We start from the raw sequence: 22,241 nt of genomic DNA, 5'->3' as shown, positions 1-22,241 counted from the left end.
AATTCATAATTTACCATCCCTAGCCAGCTCTATTTGTCTATGGAGAAGTTCCCCTTCTTTGCAGGGCTATAACTTTTTAAATTCTATTGCTAAATTGACATTATTATGGCCCATTCAATGTCCTATATATATTGTTCAGGGTGTAGCAACGTTATACTTTTTCATTCACATATTCATACTAAAATATGGTCTAAAGTATAAGTATGTTTTTATCGTTTTCTGCAGCTTTCTCCAGAACTTGATTTATAGCCCCAAATGCATTATATTGATGATCAAATACAGTTTGGTAGCGATCGGTGCCAGATAAAAAATTTCAACTGGAGGTACTTCTAGAAGTTACTACGTATCATCTGATGTTGACCGGATGGGCGGGGGGTCGTTTATAATTCCGTAGGCAACGTTATATCATTCATCTAGTGTGGGTCATATGATCATCAGAGCAGTTTATATGGAACACGTTAGAAAATAACGCTGGATCTTACCGTATCTTCCTCGCGCCGTTGGACGATCAGCTTGGAGTAGACAGTTTTCGATTATGGGATGTTGATCTAGATGAACCATTTCCAGGTTGTATAATATTATATACGTCCAAATAACGTTGTTTATTGAGTTAGGGCGAGCGATTGATTATCCAGTGTGTCGAGATGGAGTCCGGCTAACGATCGCGAGTGCCCGGACTAAATATGGATGAGCACTTCATGTTTGGCGCGTCACTTCCTGTTGGCCGATCTGCCGATCGGCCACCAGATGGCGCTCTTGAACCGTTAGACAGTTGAGTGGAGCTCAGCAGTATATCTCAGGTCCCCGGAGGAGAAATATGATTTCGATCACAGATTTTTGAAATATTGATATCAAAGACGTGTTACGGCGTCTTCGGCAGAATGAGCATGGCGGGGAAAGACGAGTTCCAGCGTTTTCGGCGATTAAAGTGTTAAAAAAAAAGAAGACAAAAAAATGTATACTTTTTTTTTGCACTACCTATCTTTGTGAAAGTGGCTTCTCAGCTCTGGTCCAGCTGAAGACAAAGCAGAGGAACAGATTGGACATTGAGCATGACCTCAGAGTTGCTTTGTCACCCCAGACTTTGAGACTCTTGTCAGGAGCAAACAACATCCGCAGTTATCCCATTAGTTCCCTGGGATGTTAAGCTAAGAAGTCTGCTAAGAAGGATATATTATTTATTATTATTATTATTTTATTTCATTGTGTTTTTAGCCCTAGTTGCACTTTTGTTGCAACCCCAGTTATCCCATTAGTTCCCCCAAACTTACTGTCGGTCTGTTATGTTAAGCTAAGAAGTCTTCAGCTGGACCAGAGCTGAGAAGCCACTTTCACAAAGATAGGTAGTGCACATATATATTTTTTTTTAGACGACTAATTGACGCAAAAAGTCTGCGTCGACGAGTTTTTATGATCGACATCGTCGATTATGTCGACTAATCGTTGCAGCCCTAGACCTCAGGGAATGTATTCACAGTGTCAGAAATATTGTGTCTATTACTAGTGTTACAAAGGGTCAGATTAAACCGAATATATATATTTATTGCTTGAGATCCCTTGTATAATATTTGTATATCGTTTGATATCCCTTGTATATTCTTTGTATATATACACGGAATATCCCTTTACCTAGGTACAAACCAGACCATAATATTCGTTCTCCTATTGGACAGCGACCCCTAGGCGCCAACGGCCATACCCCCAATGGCAAGTTCAAAGGCAACGCCAAGGCATGTCTCAACATGTCCAGGTTTGCGCAGTAATACGAGACAGAACTGAGGTTGGCACTAGATTATTCACCTTACGTATAAATACGTCGCAGGTGGATACAGCAGTAGTCTTATCCCAAAGTTGAAGCCTTCACCACGAGTCAACAACCAAGTGAAGTGAGCAACCTTGCGTCTAAATAGAGCACTTATAATATGTGCGAATAGGAATAGTAAAAGTGTCATAGTTTAGTGAAGTAACGTCAAGTTCGACCTAGTTAAATGTGAAGTACAGTGCACAGGAGAATCTACACCGGCGAATGCAGAACCATTTTCTGGTTGGATTATATTGCTTTGCTGGAGCAGAGAACCGTCTACCCCACTGTCGTGTGGGATCTACCCCTGTGAGGAGCACCCTCGAGCCCGCCTCTAGGACCAGAGGCTGGCTAGCTTTCATCCATGCTGTCGAGCATACTGGATTATAGCTGTTGCTTTGTCTAAGGATCAAGGGAGTACTGCACCGACTCCCGTAGCTGGAGCTTCTTTATTCCGCGTTGACCCAGACTTTGCTCCCGAACATTCCTCTACCCTGCCGGCTTACAACCGGAGGGAACCCCCCAGTGTCTCCAGCTGTCTACGAGTGTGCCTTATGTAATTGCTATGCTACAGGTGGCGTCAGTTATACCCATCTTACTATTCTCATGGACTTACGCTCTTGACCTACTTTAAGTGTTCTTCGCCTTACAAGCGCAAGTATAATTCTCAATCTGTAACCTACCGTTGCTTGCTCTAATAATAATAAATCCCTCTAACTAGAACTTTATTTGTCATTGCCGTATTCTTGTGTGGGTGTTCACCAGATATATCTATGTACTGTATGGCCAGTAATTAAAGTACATAACTAAGTAGTGGTTTAATAATACCATACTCTCAATACAGTCAGGGAATTGTACCCCTCAGTTACAATTGGTCCTTCGAGCCGGATGGTATCAGTGTAATATCTAATTTAATATTGATATTAACCATGGCCAGCGGTGAACACTCCCCATGCGGCTCTCCCAAGCTAGAACGCCCGCAGCGCAGACGTCAGCCACCTCCCTATCTAGAGGACTACGCTGTCAGTCTAATACCTAGCTTTAAACAGACGTTAAATGCGGATAAAGTGGATAGTCAAAGCATGTCAAATCCTACCGACCAGTAGAGACCCCAGTGGATTCAGACCAAACTGACCAAGCTCACGGGGGGGACCAGGGGGGACATGACATGACTATACCCCCAGACAACGTCAACGGAATAGTCCCCGGAGAGCCCCAGGATAAAGAAAGCGCTCCGGGGACAGAACCCGACACACAACCAGGAGAAGAGAAGCGCGCCCAGGAGATAGACCTCGGGGCGCGCCAAGAGAACAGATCTCCAACGAGCACTGTCAGAAGCCGATCACCTCCGTCAGTGTCATCCCCCAGCGAGGCGGACCAGATGCTGGCGCAGGCATTCATCGCCACCCTGGCAGCCTCCACCGAACGCGATCGACTTCAGGGTGAACGCGATCGACTTCAAGCGCAACAACTAAGTGAGCGCGAACATTCTACCATGGAAAGAGAACGCCTCCAGGCTCAACAGACGAGCGAGCGCGAACAAGCTGCAGACCAACGAGAGCGCCTTCACGCACAACTCCAAGCGCAAGCCCTTAGTGAGCGCGAACACGCTGCAACCGAGCGAGAGCGCTTCCAGGCGCAACAAAGGAGTGAAGACGACCGCATAAGACTGGAGACCAGACGCCTTCAGACGGAAGAGAACATTGAAAGAGGCCGTGCCGATGCACAGCGCGACGCCGCCCATGCCCAGCGCGAAGCAGAGCGCGACCGGCTGCAGGCGCAGATGGTAGAACAATTGATTGCCATGGCGACACCCCCTCTCTCCGCACGGAGCTCCCGGAGATCATCACGACAAGGGTCTATGGCACATTCCCCTACCCGACCAAGCGACCCGGGACCCCGCCAACAGGAGGATCCTGTCTACGTCTCCGAACCCCCTCCCCGACCGGTCCATACGAGACCCAGCCACCGGGAAGAACCGGCCTACGTCGCCGAGAGACTGACTAGAAGACTCCAGGACCTAGCAGAGGAAGAGGAAGAGGAGGAATGTCAAGCCCACCAGCAGCAACGTACTCTGGACCAGGAGGCCCAGTACAGCCCCGACCAGCAGCAACGTACTCTGGACCAGGAGGCCCAGTACAGCCCCGACGTCAGCCCCGAGCCACTGCACTACAAACCCCCGACCCAACTCACGGGTGAGTTTGACGTACAGTCAGCACCGAGGAACAGCACCTGGGTACCCGGCCCCTGGTACCCACCAAGTACCAACCCACGACAACACGTACGGGGAGACGCGCCCAGGAGGCCCCTTCCCCTACGCTCACCAATGTGCCAGCCATCCATGGCATCGTACCTTGGCACACCGACGTTCCCAGACTTTACGCGCGAGGACAGAGCACAGTACACGGAATTACGGATGTGCTTGGAGACTATGATGTCCGACGTCCCCGATGAGTCGTACAAATATGCCATCCTCCTCAAGCACCTCAAGGTGCCCAGAGCGCATAATATAGCGCTGGCATATTCCAACTCAAGCACCCCATACTCCGCGGCTCTAGTGGCCCTCGACCAGCGTTATGGACGCATATGGGACTACGTGATACAAGAAATAAGGAATATTGATCGTCTCCCCCCAGCCAAAGACAATAGAGCATTGGATGACCTCTCTATCAAGGTACAATCCCTGGTAGGGATGCTGGGGTCCCAAAAGGAAAAGGGGATACATGAACTATATGCTAACTCTAATGTGGAACGAATACTAGAGAAGCTCCCTCCAGCCCGCCAAGAGCGTTTTCGGCGGCAGAGAGACCACCGCGACCCCAACGGCCCAGAAGCATCCCTCCTAGACCTAGCTGATTTCCTCGCCAGGGAGGTCAGCAGCCTACGACTGGACACGTTCGTGTGGAGTGGACCAAGCCCAAGGGATGGACCTCGGCGATCTGATGATAACCGCCGGTCAGTGACTGTTATGCACCAGGCCGAATCAGTGCCGCAGCACGAGAATCACAGCAACCCCCCGACCAAGGGGGAGTGGAAGATTGAATGCCAGTACTGTGAAGGGGAACATCGGCTGTATCAATGTGACACTTTCAAGAAGCTGACCACGGACGAGGTGAGTCAGTGGATCAAAGACCACCGCCGCTGCTTCCGCTGCGCACGCAGCCATATGGCAGCTGAGTGCCGTTTAAAGAAGAAATGCAGCAAGTGCGACGGCGCCCACCTGGAGGTCCTGCACGACATCAACAAGCGTCCGCCAGGGGGCCGGAGTGTACCCGTCACGGTAATGTACCAGGCCGAGGCGTTGTCACCACAGACCAGGCCTGAAACCACCCCCTGGTGTCCCGACGGTCGCAGCAGACACAGGGACCGACAGTGCCACCCGTACTACCCCGAGTCGGCGCCACCACCGCCGAGTAACAACTCCCCCGCCAAAGAGGAAGGGGAGATCGTCTGTACCTACTGCGACGGCGGACACTGGCTGGCACAGTGCGACGAATATAAGACACTGAACCCCGTCCAAGTTGATCAGTGGCGTGAGGCGGCCCAGGCGGGCGCCGCTTACCGCGCATCACTGTGCGGGGCCCACCAGCGAAGATTAACCAAACAAGGCAACCGGCCAACAGGAGTGCTCCACATAGACCCCAAGCATAGCGGGACCCCCCCCCCCCCCCCCCGAGTGCTCATCAAAGTGGTCAGAGTGCTCCTGAGCTACGAGGACAAGGTCCTGGATACTTACGCCGTCCTAGACGATGGGTCTGAAAAGACTCTCCTCCTCGCATCCGCCGCAGCCCGGCTGGGTCTGCGGGGTGCCAAAGGAACAATGACAATCCGTACCATAAGAAGAGACCAGAAGACCATAAAGGGTGAAAATGTCTCCTTCAAGATAGCAGCGGTGGACCAGCCCGAGAAGCAGTATAGCATCACCAACGTCTTCACCAGCCACGACATAGGCCTGTCACAGTACACCTACCCCATCCCACAGCTGATGGCGAAGTACGAGCACCTACGCAGACTACCTATACCGCTCATCGACGGCGCCACACCGACCCTGCTCATAGGCTCCGACCACGCGGACCTCATTCTCCCAATTGAGGCGGCCCACATCGGACCCAAAGGATGCCCAGTCGCGGTTCAGACCCGACTGGGGTGGACGCTCCAGGGCCCCCTCTACGGACTTGACAGTCAACCCACGTCTACACGCTGCCTGCACACAAAGGTGAGCGACACCGGCCACTCTCCCGTACAGCCCGTTGAGAGGCTATTGACATTAGATGAGAGGCCTGTGAGAGAACCGTGGGCACAAGAAGAGGGAGTTCCGAACTCCACCCCCCTCAGCTGCGCTCCAAGCGACGTAGCTGACCTCGAACCCAGCACCCCAAGCGACTCCTTGATGGGGCGGCCGGAACCGGCCCCTCCTCAGACGGGGTACAGACCGAACAAGAGGAACAGACGGAGGATGTGGAGACACAGCCAAGCACAGCCCAGTATACCCAGGAGGGCCGACCTGCCTCATTGCCACACCCGACCCGTGGCGAGGCTGATAGAGGCTCCCTGACTCCCTTGATGACTATCATGACCCACTGACTTTGTGAATTGCCCTACTCCCCACAACGGACATTGAGTAGTTGACAAGACGGTTAATCTGTCTCTGCTTATCTAATTAGGTGCGGACTAATTAGGAGGCGGCTGTTACAAAGGGTCAGATTAAACCGAATATATATATTTATTGCTTGAGATCCCTTGTATAATATTTGTATATCGTTTGATATCCCTTGTATATTCTTTGTATATATACACGGAATATCCCTTTACCTAGGTACAAACCAGACCATAATATTCGTTCTCCTATTGGACAGCGACCCCTAGGCGCCAACGGCCATACCCCCAATGGCAAGTTCAAAGGCAACGCCAAGGCATGTCTCAACATGTCCAGGTTTGCGCAGTAATACGAGACAGAACTGAGGTTGGCACTAGATTATTCACCTTACGTATAAATACGTCGCAGGTGGATACAGCAGTAGTCTTATCCCAAAGTTGAAGCCTTCACCACGAGTCAACGACCAAGTGAAGTGAGCAACCTTGCGTCTAAATAGAGCACTTATAATATGTGCGAATAGGAATAGTAAAAGTGTCATAGTTTAGTGAAGTAACGTCAAGTTCGACCTAGTTAAATGTGAAGTACAGTGCACAGGAGAATCTACACCGGCGAATGCAGAACCATTTTCTGGTTGGATTATATTGCTTTGGTACCGTGGCTGCTGGAGCAGAGAACCGTCTACCCCACTGTCGTGTGGGATCTACCCCTGTGAGGAGCACCCTCGAGCCCGCCTCTAGGACCAGAGGCTGGCTAGCTTTCATCCATGCTGTCGAGCATACTGGATTATAGCTGTTGCTTTGTCTAAGGATCAAGGGAGTACTGCACCGACTCCCGTAGCTGGAGCTTCTTTATTCCGCGTTGACCCAGACTTTGCTCCCGAACATTCCTCTACCCTGCCGGCTTACAACCGGAGGGAACCCCCCAGTGTCTCCAGCTGGCTACGAGTGTGCCTTATGTAATTGTTATGCTACAGGTGGCGTCAGTTATACCCATCTTACTATTCTCATGGACTTACGCTCTTGACCTACTTTAAGTGTTCTTCGCCTTACAAGCGCAAGTATAATTCTCAATCTGTAACCTACCGTTGCTTGCTCTAATAATAATAAATCCCTCTAACTAGAACTTTATTTGTCATTGCCGTATTCTTGTGTGGGTGTTCACCAGATATATCTATGTACTGTATGGCCAGTAATTAAAGTACATAACTAAGTAGTGGTTTAATAATACCATACTCTCAATACAGTCAGGGAATTGTACCCCTCAGTTACAACTAGGCTTGCTTAAATTGTGATGAAACAAAGGAGAATATGAATTATGATTTTTCTTTGCATCTTTGACAGTGAATAACACCATGCTAATAATGACCAAACATTAAAAACGGCCACTGATCTCGTTCAGTACCTTCTTGAGATCATGTGTACAAAAAATCCAAGGAAATTAGTAGGGCTGACCCCTATTAGTCGATTAGTCAACTAATCGGTCGAAAGGAGCCGTAGTCGACTGGCCAGCCTCTTAGTCGAATATATAAAAAAATATATATATATGTAACGGATGGTATCGTGAAGCGCAGTCAAGAAGGGCTGGTGTTACGAAGGATCAGATTAAACCGAATATATATATTTATTACTTGATATATATTGTATAGTATTTGTATATCGTCTGATACCCATTGTGTATTCTTTGTACATATACACGGAATATCCCTTTTACCTAGTACAGACCATAATATTTCGTTCTCCTATTGGATAGCAATCCACTAGGCGCCACTGCCATACCCCCAAGGTCTAGTTCAAAGTCACCGCCAAGGCTTGCCTGGACATGCCCGGTTCTGCGCAAGAATACGAGACAGGAATAAGGCTGGCACTAGATTATTCACCGTACGTATAAATACGTCGCAGGTGGATACAGCAGCACTTAGCCTAAAGTCAAGTTAACCTAGAAACGCGTTACCCTCAAAACGTAAAGCCTTCATCACGAGTCAACGACCAAGTGAAGTGAGCAACCTTGCATCTAAATAGAGCACTTATAACCGCGTGCGAATAGGACAGTAAAAGTGTCAGAGCTTAGTGGAATAACGTCAAGTTCGACCTAGTTAATGTGAAGTACCGCGCACCGGAGAATCTACACCGGTGAATGCAGAGCCCTTTCCAGCTGGATTATTGCTTTGGTCCTGTGGCTGTTGGAGCGGAGAATCGTCTACACCCACTACTGTGTGGGATTTACCCGTGAGGAACATCACTCGAGCCCGTCTCTTGGAGAGGCTGGCCGGCTTTCACCTATGCTGCACGCATACTTGGATTACAGCTGCTGCTTTCGTCTGCCGATCAAGGGAGTAATGTACCGACTCCCGTAGCTGGAGCTTATTGATTCCCCGTTGATCCAGAGTTTGCATTCGAACATTTCCTCCCCCTGCTGGCCTACAACCGGAGGGACCCTACTAGTATCTCCCGCTGCCCTACTAGTGTACCATAGATATAATTCCTAAGATACAGGTGGTATTCATTATCTCCTGCGTAATATGATAATGGACTTACGTTATTGATTTACTCACGCACATTCTTCGCCTTATAAGCGCGACCCTACGTAAAGTATTGTTATATACTATCATTGCTGCTAATAAATATTATTATAACCCAGATTTGTGTGGAACCGTGTCATTGTGGAGGTGTTCATATCATATACCTGTGTACTGTATGGCCAGTAGTAATGTACATAAGACAGTAGTGGTTTAATGATACCATACTTATTAATACAGTCAGGGAATTGTACCCCTCAGTTACAGCTGGGGTGAGTAGCGGTGCTATGGGTTAAACTCACTCTCACATCCAAAGTAGCGAATTCACCTCTTGGTATAGCGGTCTGTGTTGTTGCCTGCGACGTGGGAGACCGGGGTCGACTCCCACTCGGGGCATCGAAGTTTAAGGTGCCGATTGACCCGGATGCCTTGGGTGGAGTAGAGTGAGTTTGAGAGGGTGAGTGTAACGGATGGTATCATGAAGCGCAGTCAAGAAGGGCTGGGGTGAGTAGCGGTGCTATGGGTTAAACTCACTCTCACATCCTCAAAAGACGCATTAACCCATTACTTAGAAGTGGATTCACCTCTTGGTATAGCGGTCTGTGTTGTTGCCTGCGGCGTGGGAGACCGGGGTTCGACTCCCACTCGGGGCATCGAAGTGCCTTGGCAGGGTTCCCACGCTTGCCTTGAATTTTTTTTCCATACTACCTCCTGATTTTCCAGGTTTGATTGATTGAAAACTTTATTAACAGATTGCAGAATGGGTACAATACAGTACAGCTCAATACACACAATTGTTAAGGGGATGCAGACCAGAGAAAGACTTTCGTCTTGTTTACATCAGGGTCCCCCATTTTCAATTCATCTGGACATATATGACATACATGACATACAGATAGTCAGTACTGCTACATCTATACATTTATGACATACCAGATTTGCAAATACAGTACTGTTTGTGATACAGAAGGAGTCTGGAAAAGGGAGTATATACATTTGCAGGAAATTGCTACCATATAGGTACCATATTAAGTGATGATCTATAGGCCCCTGAAGTTTTCCGCCCCCATCCGCGACCCCCGTCCCCTCACACACACAACCCCCTAGGACACCTGACTACTTACTTGATTTAAAAGATGTACCAGTCAAGTCTACATTGTAAATGCTTAGAGATTATGTATTATTGATAATATCAATGCATGAAATAATGCAACAAGCTGTAGATGAACAACAATTTATTGAACTGGAACACATGAGCACTGGGATTGATATATGTTCTCTCTTCCACACCTCCCCTCGTGTCCGCTCCTGTCTTCTTTTCCTACTCTTCTCAACTCCTCGTAATCATAATCGAAATTAATTGTTGTGAGGTTGCATCGTTTCACCCCTACTACTCTTACTCTGTAAAAGCGTTTGTAAAAGCTTTTGTAAATCAAACTGGTTATCGTTATGAGAGCTAACCAGGGGCGGATTTAGGATTATAGGAGATCCGGGGCTTAGCCCAGATAGGTGCCCGTCTTTTTATTTTTATTTTCAAATTTTTTATTTTTTTTTGCAGGCAAGCGGCAGATTTTTTTTGAATTTAATTAACCTGTACGTGCAATTTCCTGCAATATAGAGCCTTCAATCTTGACCAATAAAGCTGCTCTTTTCACTATAAAACTCAGTTAACCATAACGTAGTTATGGTTAGATTTATATATTGGGGGGGGGGGGGGTATATCATATTTTTCATATGATCAAAAAGTGGTGGAGCAAGAGCATACCTTTGCTCCCCCAAGTTCAATAGTGGGAGAGCAGAGATGCTCCGAATGCTCTTATGGCCAGGCGTCTATGATTCACTGATACAAAGTAAAATAGTGCAGTGCAATAAAATAGTTAGTAAAATAGAATAAAATAATGCAATAGTGCATTGCAATAAAATAGTTATCATCGTATTTTTTCGGGAGGCCGGTAAGGAGTGCATTACAGTAGTCGAGTTGGCTTGAAATAAAGGCATGGATCTGGTTTTCAGCGTCCTTTTGATTTATAAATGGCCGTACTTTAGCTATGTTTCTAAGGTGGAAGAATTAAGTTTTTGTCAACTTGTTGATTGTGATTTAAAGCTTAGGTCTGAGTCTACCATGACACCAAGACTTAACTCACTCAAATACAGTTAGCAGCTGGATAGACCACAAATGGAAATTAGCTTCTGCTAAATCTGGTGCAAACATATTTTCATGTAACAATGATGAATTGTCAGAAAAAAGAAAAAAAATTATTTTTTTTAAAATAGATTCGGGGCTTTTCAGAAAACATTCGGGGCTTGAGCCCAAGTAGCCACCCCCTAGCCCCGCCCCTGGAGCTAACGTTGGCTAGCTACTGTACCTGGTGCTGGCTAACTGGCTCGTTATGAGAGCTAACGTTGGCTAGCTACTGTACCTGGCGCTGGCTAACTGGCTCGTTATGAGAGCTAACGTTGGCTAGCTACTGTACCTGGAGCTGGCTAACTGCCTCGTTATGAGAGCTAACGTTGGTAGCTACTGTACCTGGCGCTGGCTAACTGGCTCGTTATGAGAGCTAACGTTGGCTAGCTACTGTACCTGGCGCTGGCTAACTGGCTCGTTATGAGAGCTAACGTTGGCTAGCTACTGTACCTGGCGCTGGCTAACTGGCTCGTTATGAGAGCTAACGTTGGCTAGCTACTGTACCTGGCGCTGGCTAACTGGCTCGTTATGAGAGCTAACGTTGGCTAGCTAGTTAGCAAGATTGCACTGCTTACTAACTAACGTTGATAAACCCAGGTTTACCACACAGTTAAAACACAGCTACTTACATTTGAGGATAAACTTGCATAAGAAGTTTCACTCAAGTTTCACTGTAGATGCCAAGGCTCCATTGGCTCACCAAGCTGCCTGCATCAAATTCCAACATCCAATATACCATATAGGATGCCAAGAGCATGCTCTACAACATGGGATCATCCATTTCTATCTACAGTAAAAGCTGTTCACGTGTAAAGGGTTTTTATAAACTCATGTTAATTCTGTGCTCAATAGTTACATTTTATTACACATCATCCAATAAAATTTTCCAGGACAACTGTTTCTATTTCCATGTAATTGGTCACTTTTGCTCAGTTTCCATGCCTTTCCATACCTGGAAAATGAATCCCATGAATCCCATGTTTTCCATGTTTTCCAGGTCCGTGGGAACCCTGAACTTGGGTGGAGTGGAGTGAGTTTGAGAGGGTGAGTGTAACGGATGGTATCGTGAAGCGCAGTCAAGAAGGGCTGGGGTGAGTAGCGGTGCTATGGGTTAAATTCACTCTCACATCCTCAAAAGACAGATAGACACGTTGCGAAGTAGTGAATTCACCTCTTGGTATAGCGGTCTGTGTTGTTGCCTGCGACGTGGGAGACCGGGGTTCGACTCCCACTCGGGGCATCGAAGTTTAAGGTGACGTTGTCACAACGGTTACATATATATATATATATTTATTATTTTTTGTATCATTCTTTCCAAAAGAAAAGAGGCCTAGAAGCGTGGCTAACGCTAATGGCACGCATACCAGAGGCTAACTGCCTACGAAAACAGGCACAGAGTTGCTGAAAGAGGATTTCACCCATCTAATGAACACACTAGACTAGACAAATATCAAGATGTATCCATCAGTGGACCAATTGCATGCTTTTGCAGAGGACAAGAAGCCTTCAGTCGACTCCTTCAGACATTAAGCACCCCCCACAGCCCAAATGGAATGATAAAAAAAAAAGAAAAAAAATAATTATATACTTTTTTTCTTTTTTTTTTTTCGACCAATAGTCGACTAACGGCAAATTTTGGCCAATCATAGTCGACCATCCAAATCCTTAGTCGGGGACAGCCCTAGAAATTAGTAATGGGAAGATGATTAACTGGTTCCCGGCCATGGAATAAAAGCCAAAATAACCTTGCCACGGACATGTCCGTGGTTGGCCCTCTACCGTTGGATCCGAAATACGGACATGTCCGTGGCAAGGTTGTTTTGGCTTTTATTCCATTTTAATAACCTACTCAATGTCACCGAGCGCCACTGCAGATTTACCCTACTCTTGGAATTCTGAAAAGTGCCAGATCCTCATAGGGGCACTGTCTCGATAATGCAGTGTTCCCTGTGGCAGAACGGTGCTTTATTTTTTTTTGACTTTGAATGGAGTTTCCTGTTAGCTGGAATCTATGTGTATCCTGTAGCTTGGAATACCTTTTGCGACGCCGAATTTACTATGCAGTAAAGGAATATATCATCAGCCAATGGACATATCGATCTACCAGATGGCGATCGATAACTGGGAAATCCTTTTGGGGATCCAACCGGCCCACGGTAAGATCTTTTTCACGTAAATTACATGCTGATCAGGCCTTGTTATCATACTCAACCAGCCAATCAGCGAATGTGGCTACTGAGGCTAACACCGTTATTGGTAATCAATAATCAGAAACGACGTCCCCCGCCCCCCCTTTCATGCATTCATGGTGGACCATGAATACCGACAATATGCATTTTGAGTTTTAGCTCTAGCTTCTGTAGTGCCGAAACGCCATTCGATTTAATGTTATTAGCTTAGCGCCCTGTATCTCGCCTTCCAGGAAATATACTAGACCAAATCCCATATAACGCTTATATTCAAGACGCTAGAAAATGGGAATGTATTGATGAAAAAATTATTTCTTTAAGCCATTTTGAAGGGATGGTTTATGGTGTCAATTGACAATGAGAATGGACAGATAGCAATACTATAAAGTATAGATTTAGCTCTACAAACAGCCTCACGCACAATGCAAGTTTGTTTTGAAATGCTGGCCGTATAGCGTGAGATTAGATGGCCCCCAATGGCCGGGAATGTGTTAAACAGAAAGTTCTGTAGATACAGTACTGAATTCTCCCATCCGGACCAATGCAATTTGAAATATTATTATAGAATATAGAATAGGAGGCTTATAAATTACCTTATTATAGCCAATTCGCACATTTATATATATACATATATTATCTTTCAAATGCCCGAGTTCAATTTGGGATTTAGTATCACCAGGCGTGCATAAGAACAGATAATGAAATCTACTGTACTTTTTTATTTTCCCCACAGTGCAACCGTTTTGAAACTAATTTCAGATCTAATTGTTCCTACATGTTAACAATAGGGAAGAGAAACTTGAAAGCCTTTCAATATTTGTCAAAAACGTTACCTTTTGTGGCTTATTATCCCGAATATGAACAGTTATTGAAATAATTCATACAGAACTCTGAACCTTGAACCCCATAAAATCTTCCAGGAAGTGTAGTTTTAAAAACTTTCAAAGCAGAACGATATCTGTGGAACTCTGCTACAAAATGGCCGCAAAAAGGCTACAATTCCCACGGTTAAAAATTTCCAAAATGGTCGCCCTTTCGGAATACTTCACCAAATCAAAAAGTTAAATCTATCTAATGACACTTTTAATTAGGGATGCTCGATATTGGCTTTTTTACCGATACCGATATACCGATATTGTCCAACTCTTAATTTCCGATACCGATATCAACCGATACCGATATATGCAGGGTTCCCCCCCCCCAAAAAATGGAATAATTTCAGGTAATTAACATTACATATCTCTTGTTGTGGAATTAACACAACATTATGCATACTTTTGACAATAAATAAAATCAGAATTTGTTCTTACTTGCTTGCCTGGGTAAATAAAGGTTATATAAATGTAAAAAAGATATCACATTTTAATGCCGATATCGGCTGATAATATCGGTAGGCCGATAATATCGGACATCCCTACTTTTAACCTATTGCTAAACTAACATATTGATGATCATATACATTCTACATGCTGTTGTGACATGTTAGTGATGTTAATACTTGAATACGTTTGAGATTAAAATCGCAACAGTCTAAAAAATATTGATTTATGACCAGATGTCATTTCGGGACCGGTACCGATCCCGTCGGGTGGAAGAGGTTAATACCAATTTCACAACCATACTAGCAAAAATAAACAACAACACATAGCAACACTGAACTGGTGGCTGCAGTGTCAATTTAAATTCTCGCATGTTCCATACAAGCTCTCGCCAGACGGCAGACGCACCAAGCTCCCGCTAGCCCCGCAAAAAACAACGACTTGAATAGAAAAACATTTAATATATTTAATAATATTTCATCTCCCGACAGCCGGGCTGCGCCGATGACTCTGACTAGGGTAATGGGGACTCGGACTCTGGCTCTTCTTTGGTGACTCGGACTCGAACACTGGGCACTCTAGACTCGTCTCAAGACTCGAGATTCAGTGACTCGACTACAACACTGTCTGTGCAAATTACATTTTAATACCCTGCAGATACCCTGAATCAACAGTGTTGGTGGTCTGTATTCAGGATGAGCAGAGGTTCTCAGGACGACAACATCAGCTTGGAAGCAGTGTCACGTGGGGACCTGAACACAAATATCTACTGCTCCTTTTATTTGTGAGCAGCAGTGGCGGAGGTGGAACGCCCTGTGAGGCGGAAGGAGGTGAAGGTGAGCGGGAAAAGGAGGCGGTGAGCAGGGAGGTCTCAGCGGCCCCCCGAGGCTTCCCTGCAGCAAACTGCCAAGTGGCTCTTTTGGAAATGAACCGTTTTTATACTAGACTATTTATAACCTGGCAAAGTGATTTCTGGGTCTTGATCCAAAACGGTGGTGTAGTGGTTAACGCCGTCAGCCTCACAGCAAGAAGGTCCTGGGTTGCCAGGTACCCAGGTGGGGGTATCTCCCGGGGCCTTTCTTGCATGTTCTCCCCCGTGCTCACAAGGGTTTCCCCTCCGGAAGAAAAGATAAACCCAATGGAAAAACACTAACAGATCGTTAGCACTGTCAAAGACGGAGGAGGAGCACTTGGATTTGTCCACAGGATGGGTCAAGTGTAGAGAGGCATTTCATCAGCGACCCAATTTATGTGTGTGTTCCTGTGTGTCGCCCATCTCGCATCTGCATGACAAAGACTTATTCATATTTTCTTTTATTAAAAAAAACACCAGCTAACGTGTATTACTATTAGGAATGTCTGACCACTAAGTGCCAAATAGTGTACCTTGTGTATACTGTTTACCTTCACTCTTACTCATAGTATATATATTTTGATTGAAATTCTTTGCTGCCTATATTTATTGTAACATATAATATAACCGATAGGTAGGGATGGGTACCTTTCACATTTGAACCGATACCGGTACCGGTACCTGTGAATCGATACCGGTACCCAACGGTACCTTTTTTCGGTACTTTAGTCTCAAGAAATTTAATTTACCTACCTCAGTCGTAAAAAAAATCCAAACTTCAAATAACTACAATTTCGACAGTTTTTGGCTTGTCATTGCTCCGACTGCTTTGTTGTTGAATCAAGTCAAATCCTAGGTAAGCATATATTGTGCGTGTGAACGTTGACATGAAAAGAAAAAAGTAAAAAAAAAAAAAAAAAAAAAAAAAAAATTGGTTTCTCACTTGATTCGATACTCGGTAGTACCGACGTGTTTCGGTTCGGTACCTCAAAAGTACCGAATTCGGTACCCATCCCTACCGATAGGGCATACAGACCCTCATCTGCACCTTTGTTTGCTCCTCGTGTTTATATTCAGATAAAAATTGTATTGCCTATATTTATGTATTTATATTCTATATTTATGTCTGTATTTCTACTATTACCCTCCCTGCCCATACCTGTATCTCCCCTCCCCCCTCCCCCATGCTGCCACGACGCCCGAATATCCCCCCCAAGGGGATCAATGAAGGAATATCTCATCTTACCTTCTAGTGGCGGTGGATCAGGTCCGGTCTTCTCAAAGTTGATGACCACCCCACTCTGGATCTTCTGTACGAGAGACTCCAGACACTGGTTCAACATGCGCTGGGAGAACACGCTGTAGGAGCGGCCTGGCGGGAGACGCACAGAAACAGTGGTGGGCGTTAGAAACGGAAGCCAAGTCAAGACGGATCACTGTGGTAGTTTCTTTTCTCTTGTGAATGGGGAATCCCATAAGACTTGGACTTTTACTTTTAGACCGACATAGTAACATTTTTACACTTACTGTATATTCAGGAGATTTTTTCTGGAGATTTTATATTAGAATGTAACATAGGACATTTTATATTAGTATATTTTATCTTAGAATGTAACATAGGAAATGTATATACTGGACCATATTTTATTCTTAGGCTTATTTTTATTCTTTTGTGACTTTGTTTTTGTCTACCTAAATGTTTACTGTTTACTGTGAGCGATTTGTAGTGCCAAATTTCCCTTGGGATGAATAAAGTATTTCTATTCTATTCTACTAAAGACAGCGGCAATGACAAAACCACTTGCTACGAAACAAAAACAATTCAGAGAAAATAATCAAATGCGATCTTACGTCGAGTAAAATTACAATTTACTGCATCTTGGGGGAGGTGAAATGTGAGTTTTGAAAATGTTTTAAATTGATCACAGTTGGGATTCGCGGAGTGAGTGGTTGCCACTGTAACTAAGGAGTCTTTCTGCGGCAGATACCGCTGTATGGCGCACATGTTACACAATGATACGTGTGACCGATTGTTAAGCGGATGACTCCCGTTCAGAGACAAGGTCCCGTTAGGGGGCTTTCTCACTGCCATTCGGGGTCGAATCAGCTCCGCTCCGTCCTCGCTCCGTCCTTGGGTGCGAACTTCCCCCCTCCCTCTCCCCCCTCTAGTTTGCGTACACACTGCAGTCTTGGTGTGCTCCGGGTTTTGTTTACGGTTTGCGTTTTGAGCGTGTCGTAGGCAATGATGTCACGCTCGAATGTCAACACAGGAAGAGTTTAACATACGGTGGTGGAAACTGGATGCTGATATAAAGAAACGAAACCAATAAATATGAAGTTATATTTGAACCTCTGTTGTCAAGCCTTGTCAATATAACCCACCCCCTTTTCTCACGAATGGAACTGGTATCGTGGAGTCCGCTTTGAGCGTTTTCCAGGGTTAACGCTAACGCTAGTTAGCTTAGCCTATTTATTACTAGTTAGCAGCTAACATTGCTTGCGTCAATTATATTGCATGTCATTGATCTACCGGTCGATCACGACCGACTGATTGGGCACCACTGGTCTATAGAAATAAATGCATTCGAACAAGAAACCAATGTATAGTAGACATAGCAATGGCAAAGAAATTGCAAGGCCTAATGCGAGCCAGGGAAGTATTGTGCTTGTAACGTGGCTTCATGTTTTCATCCACTGAGCCGTGGTCCGTGAGGCTCAACATGCTTGTTTGGTTGAGGTCTGAACTCGCCAAATTGCCCATAAATATAGTTTTTGTGGGTATTGTCCAGTTGTTTCTGTATGTTTTTATCTGCCCAAAATTCAAGCAAGCATGAAAGCATTACAGTAAGCTACCACGGCCCCCGCTCCCACCCGAGACCACCTATTCCAGCGGTCCAGGTTTGGAGCGAATCAGCGTCCCCGGGGACGCGTTCTCAGTAGGACGACCACACCCTATTTGGGTGCGATCGGGCTGTGATTCGACCCTGAATGGTTAGTGAGAAAGCCCCCTTAGTCTCAGCCATCAAGATGGCGGTGGAGTGAACCCGACTGCATCACAACCATCTCCTAAAATTAGTACGAAATTGCTACTGGACTTACTGTATGTAAATGTATAGTACATATTTGCTCTGTATGATGGCATGTACAATAGTGCTGTATATACCGTATATATACACAATTATATCTACACCTGCATATAACCTGTACAATAATGCTGTATATATATAGAGAGAGATTTATATTTACGCTAAGAATAAATATATATATACACAGTATATAGAGCTCTACTACACAGAATATAGAGCAATATTGTACATGTTATGATACAGATGTACAATAATATATGGTATGTGGTACAGTACATGCTATAAATAATCTGACTTGTCACACCAGTCAGTAGCCTGGGTTATTCACCGCCTCATACTTCACTGCTAGTGACCTGCTGTAACACACACACACACTGCAGTAGCCTGTGCCATTGTGTCCAGTCTGATCAGCAGTAATGAAAAGGCAGCACATAGACTGCTAGTCATTGTCTATGGAGCTGTGTCATGTTCTACATTCAGCACCACTGGCAGCCACAGAAAGCCTAGGTTTTGTGTGTGTGTGTGTGTGTGTGTGTGTGTGTGTGTGTGTGTGTGTGTGTGTGTGTGTGTGTGTGTGTGTGTGTGTGTGTGTGTGTGTGTGAGTACAGGTAATGTCACAGCTGTGTGTGTCTGTGTGTGTGTGTGTGTGTGTGTGTGTGTGTGTGTGTGTGTGTGTGTGTGTGTGTATCTTAACTTGCCATCAGCACTATTCCAGTCTATTCCCAGCAGCTTCACTTGGCAGAGCAGGGCCAGGCTGGGCAGTGTAGACTGACAGTCCTCTCCTCTCTAACTACCTGGAGACGTTCTCCAACACCGGTAGGTAGGGAGGCAGGCCTGGCCGGCTTCTTCTAGAGCCCGGCGGCCAGACTGGAAATGATAACGCTGGTCACCACTACAGGGCCATCTGGGGGCTTATTTACTATGTCACTGACCTCTAATATATATATATAATAAATATATATACATTTCTGTATCTTATTGACAACAGTATAACTTATCAGTGAAACTATAGTTTCTGTTTCACAAACAATGCTGATATAAATATGCTGATCTGGTCCACGAAGCTACACACTACGCTGCTGGGGAGGACTGCTTGATGCTTCTCCAAAGGTTAGATCCACTTTACACACATCTGCACCACCATCCCCCCTGCTCCTCTTCCTCCATCCTCCCTGCTCCTCTTCCTCCTGACCACCATCCTCCCTGCTCCTCCTCCTGACCACCATCCTCCCTGCTCCTCCTCCTGACCACCATCCCCCCTGCTCCTCTTCCTCCTGACCACCATCCTCTCTGCTCCTCCTCCTCCTGACCACCATCCTCCCTGCTCCTCCTCCTGACCACCATCTTCCCTGCTCCTCTTCTTCCTCCTGACCACCATCCTCGCTCCTCCTCCTGACCACCATCCTCCTTCCTCCTCTTCTTCCTCCTGACCACCACCCTCCCTCTTCCTCCTCCTGACCACCATCCTCCCTCTTCCTCCTGACCACCATCTTCCCTGCTCCTCTTCCTCCTCCTGACCACCATCCTCCCTCTTCCTCCTGACCACCATCTTCCCTGCTCCTCTTCCTCCTCCTGACCACCATCCTCCCTCTTCCTCCTGACCACCATCCTCCCTGCTCCTCCTCCTGACCACCATCCTCTTCCTCCTCCTGACCACCATCCTCCCTCTTCCTCCTGACCACCATCCTCCCTCTTCCTCCTGACCACCATCCTCCCTCTTCCTCCTGACCACCATCCTCCCTCTTCCTCCTGACCACCATCTTCCCTGCTCTTCCTCCTCCTGACCACCATCCTCCCTCTTCCTCCTGACCACCATCCTCCCTCTTCCTCCTGACCACCATCCTCCCTCTTCCTCCTGACCACCATCTTCCCTGCTCCTCTTCCTCCTCCTGACCACCATCCTCCCTGCTCCTCCTCCTGACCACCATCCTCTTCCTCCTCCTGACCACCATCCTCCCTCTTCCTCCTGACCACCATCCTCCCTCTTCCTCCTGACCACCATCCTCCCTCTTCCTCCTGACCACCATCCTCCCTCTTCCTCCTGACCACCATCCTCCCTCTTCCTCCTGACCACCATCTTCCCTGCTCTTCCTCCTCCTGACCACCATCCTCCCTCTTCCTCCTGACCACCATCCTCCCTCTTCCTCCTGACCACCATCTTCCCTGCTCCTCTTCCTCCTCCTGACCACCATCATCCCTCTTCCTCCTGACCACCATCCTCCCTCTTCCTCCTGACCACCATCCTCCCTCCTCCTCTTCCTCCTCCTGACCACCATCCTCCCTCCTCCTCCTCCTGGCCACCATCCTCCCTCCTCCTCTTCCTCCTCCTGACCACCATCCTCCCTCCTCCTCTTCCTCCTCCTGACCACCATCCTCCCTCCTCCTCTTCCTCCTCCTGACCACCATCCTCCCTCTTCCTCCTGACCACCATCCTCCCTCCTCCTCTTCCTCCTCCTGACCACCATCCTCCCTCTTCCTCCTGACCACCATCCTCTCTGCTCTTCTTCCTCCTCCTGACCACCATCCTCCCTCCTCCTCTTCCTCCTCCTGACCACCATCCTCCCTCCTCCTCTTCCTCCTCCTGACCACCATCCTCCCTCCTCCTCTTCCTCCTGACCACCATCTTCCCTCTTCCTCCTCCTGACCACCATCCTCCCTCTTCCTCCTGACCACCATCCTCCCTCCTCCTCCTGACCACCATCCTCCCTCTTCCTCCTGACCACCATCCTCCCTCCTCCTCTTCCTCCTCCTGACCACCATCCTCCCTCTTCCTCCTGACCACCATCCTCCCTCCTCCTCTTCCTCCTCCTGACCACCATCCTCCCTCTTCCTCCTGACCACCATCCTCCCTCCTCCTCTTCCTCCTCCTGACCACCATCCTCCATCTTCCTCCTGACCACCATCCTCCCTCCTCCTCCTGACCACCATCCTCCCTCCTCTTCCTCCTCCTGACCACCATCCTCCCTCCTCCTCTTCCTCCTGACCACCATCCTCCCTCCTCCTCCTGACCACCATCCTCCCTCTTCCTCCTGACCACCATCCTCCCTCCTCCTCTTCCTCCTGACCACCATCCTCCCTCCTCCTCCTGACCACCATCCTCCCTCTTCCTCCTGACCACCATCCTCCCTCCTCCTCTTCCTCCTGACCACCATCCTCCCTCTTCCTCCTGACCACCATCCTCCCTCTTCCTCCTGACCACCATCCTCCCTCCTCCTCTTCCTCCTGACCACCATCCTCCTCTTCCTCCTGACCACCATCCTCCCTCCTCCTCCTGACCACCATCCTCCCTCCTCCTCCTGACCACCATCCTCCCTCTTCCTCCTGACCACCATCCTCCCTCCTCCTCTTCCTCCTGACCACCATCCTCCCTCCTCCTCCTCCTCCTGACCACCATCCTCCCTCTTCCTCCTGACCACCATCCTCCCTCCTCCTCTTCCTGACCACCATCCTCCCTCCTCCTCTTCCTCCTGACCACCATCCTCCCTCTTCCTCCTGACCACCATCCTCCCTCTTCCTCCTGACCACCATCCTCCCTCTTCCTCCTGACCACCACCCTCCCTCTTCCTCCTGACCACCATCCTCCCTCCTCCTCCTGACCACCATCCTCCCTCCTCCTCCTGACCACCATCCTCTCTGCTCCTCTTCCTCCTCCTGACCACCATCCTCCCTCCTCCTCTTCCTCCTCCTGACCACCAT

The 22,241-nt window shown here is 47.3% G+C and overlaps 1 protein-coding gene across 1 annotated transcript in view; it reads right to left on the bottom strand.

Moving 5' to 3' along the window:
• The window catches only part of ints6 (integrator complex subunit 6), a 74,115-nt gene that overhangs the window by 36,309 nt on the left and 15,565 nt on the right, over positions 1–22,241 (bottom strand). The window contains exon 6 of the mRNA XM_084310220.1: positions 16,706–16,831. Coding sequence (XP_084166346.1) covers positions 16,706–16,831 — 126 coding nt within the window. The remainder of the gene's footprint in view (positions 1–16,705; positions 16,832–22,241) is intronic.

Source organism: Notolepis coatsorum (genome assembly GCF_963971535.1).
Source record: "Notolepis coatsorum genome assembly, chromosome: 3".
NCBI classification, from domain to species: domain Eukaryota; kingdom Metazoa; phylum Chordata; class Actinopteri; order Aulopiformes; family Paralepididae; genus Notolepis; species Notolepis coatsorum.
This window is presented reverse-complemented; position numbering and strand designations above follow the sequence as displayed.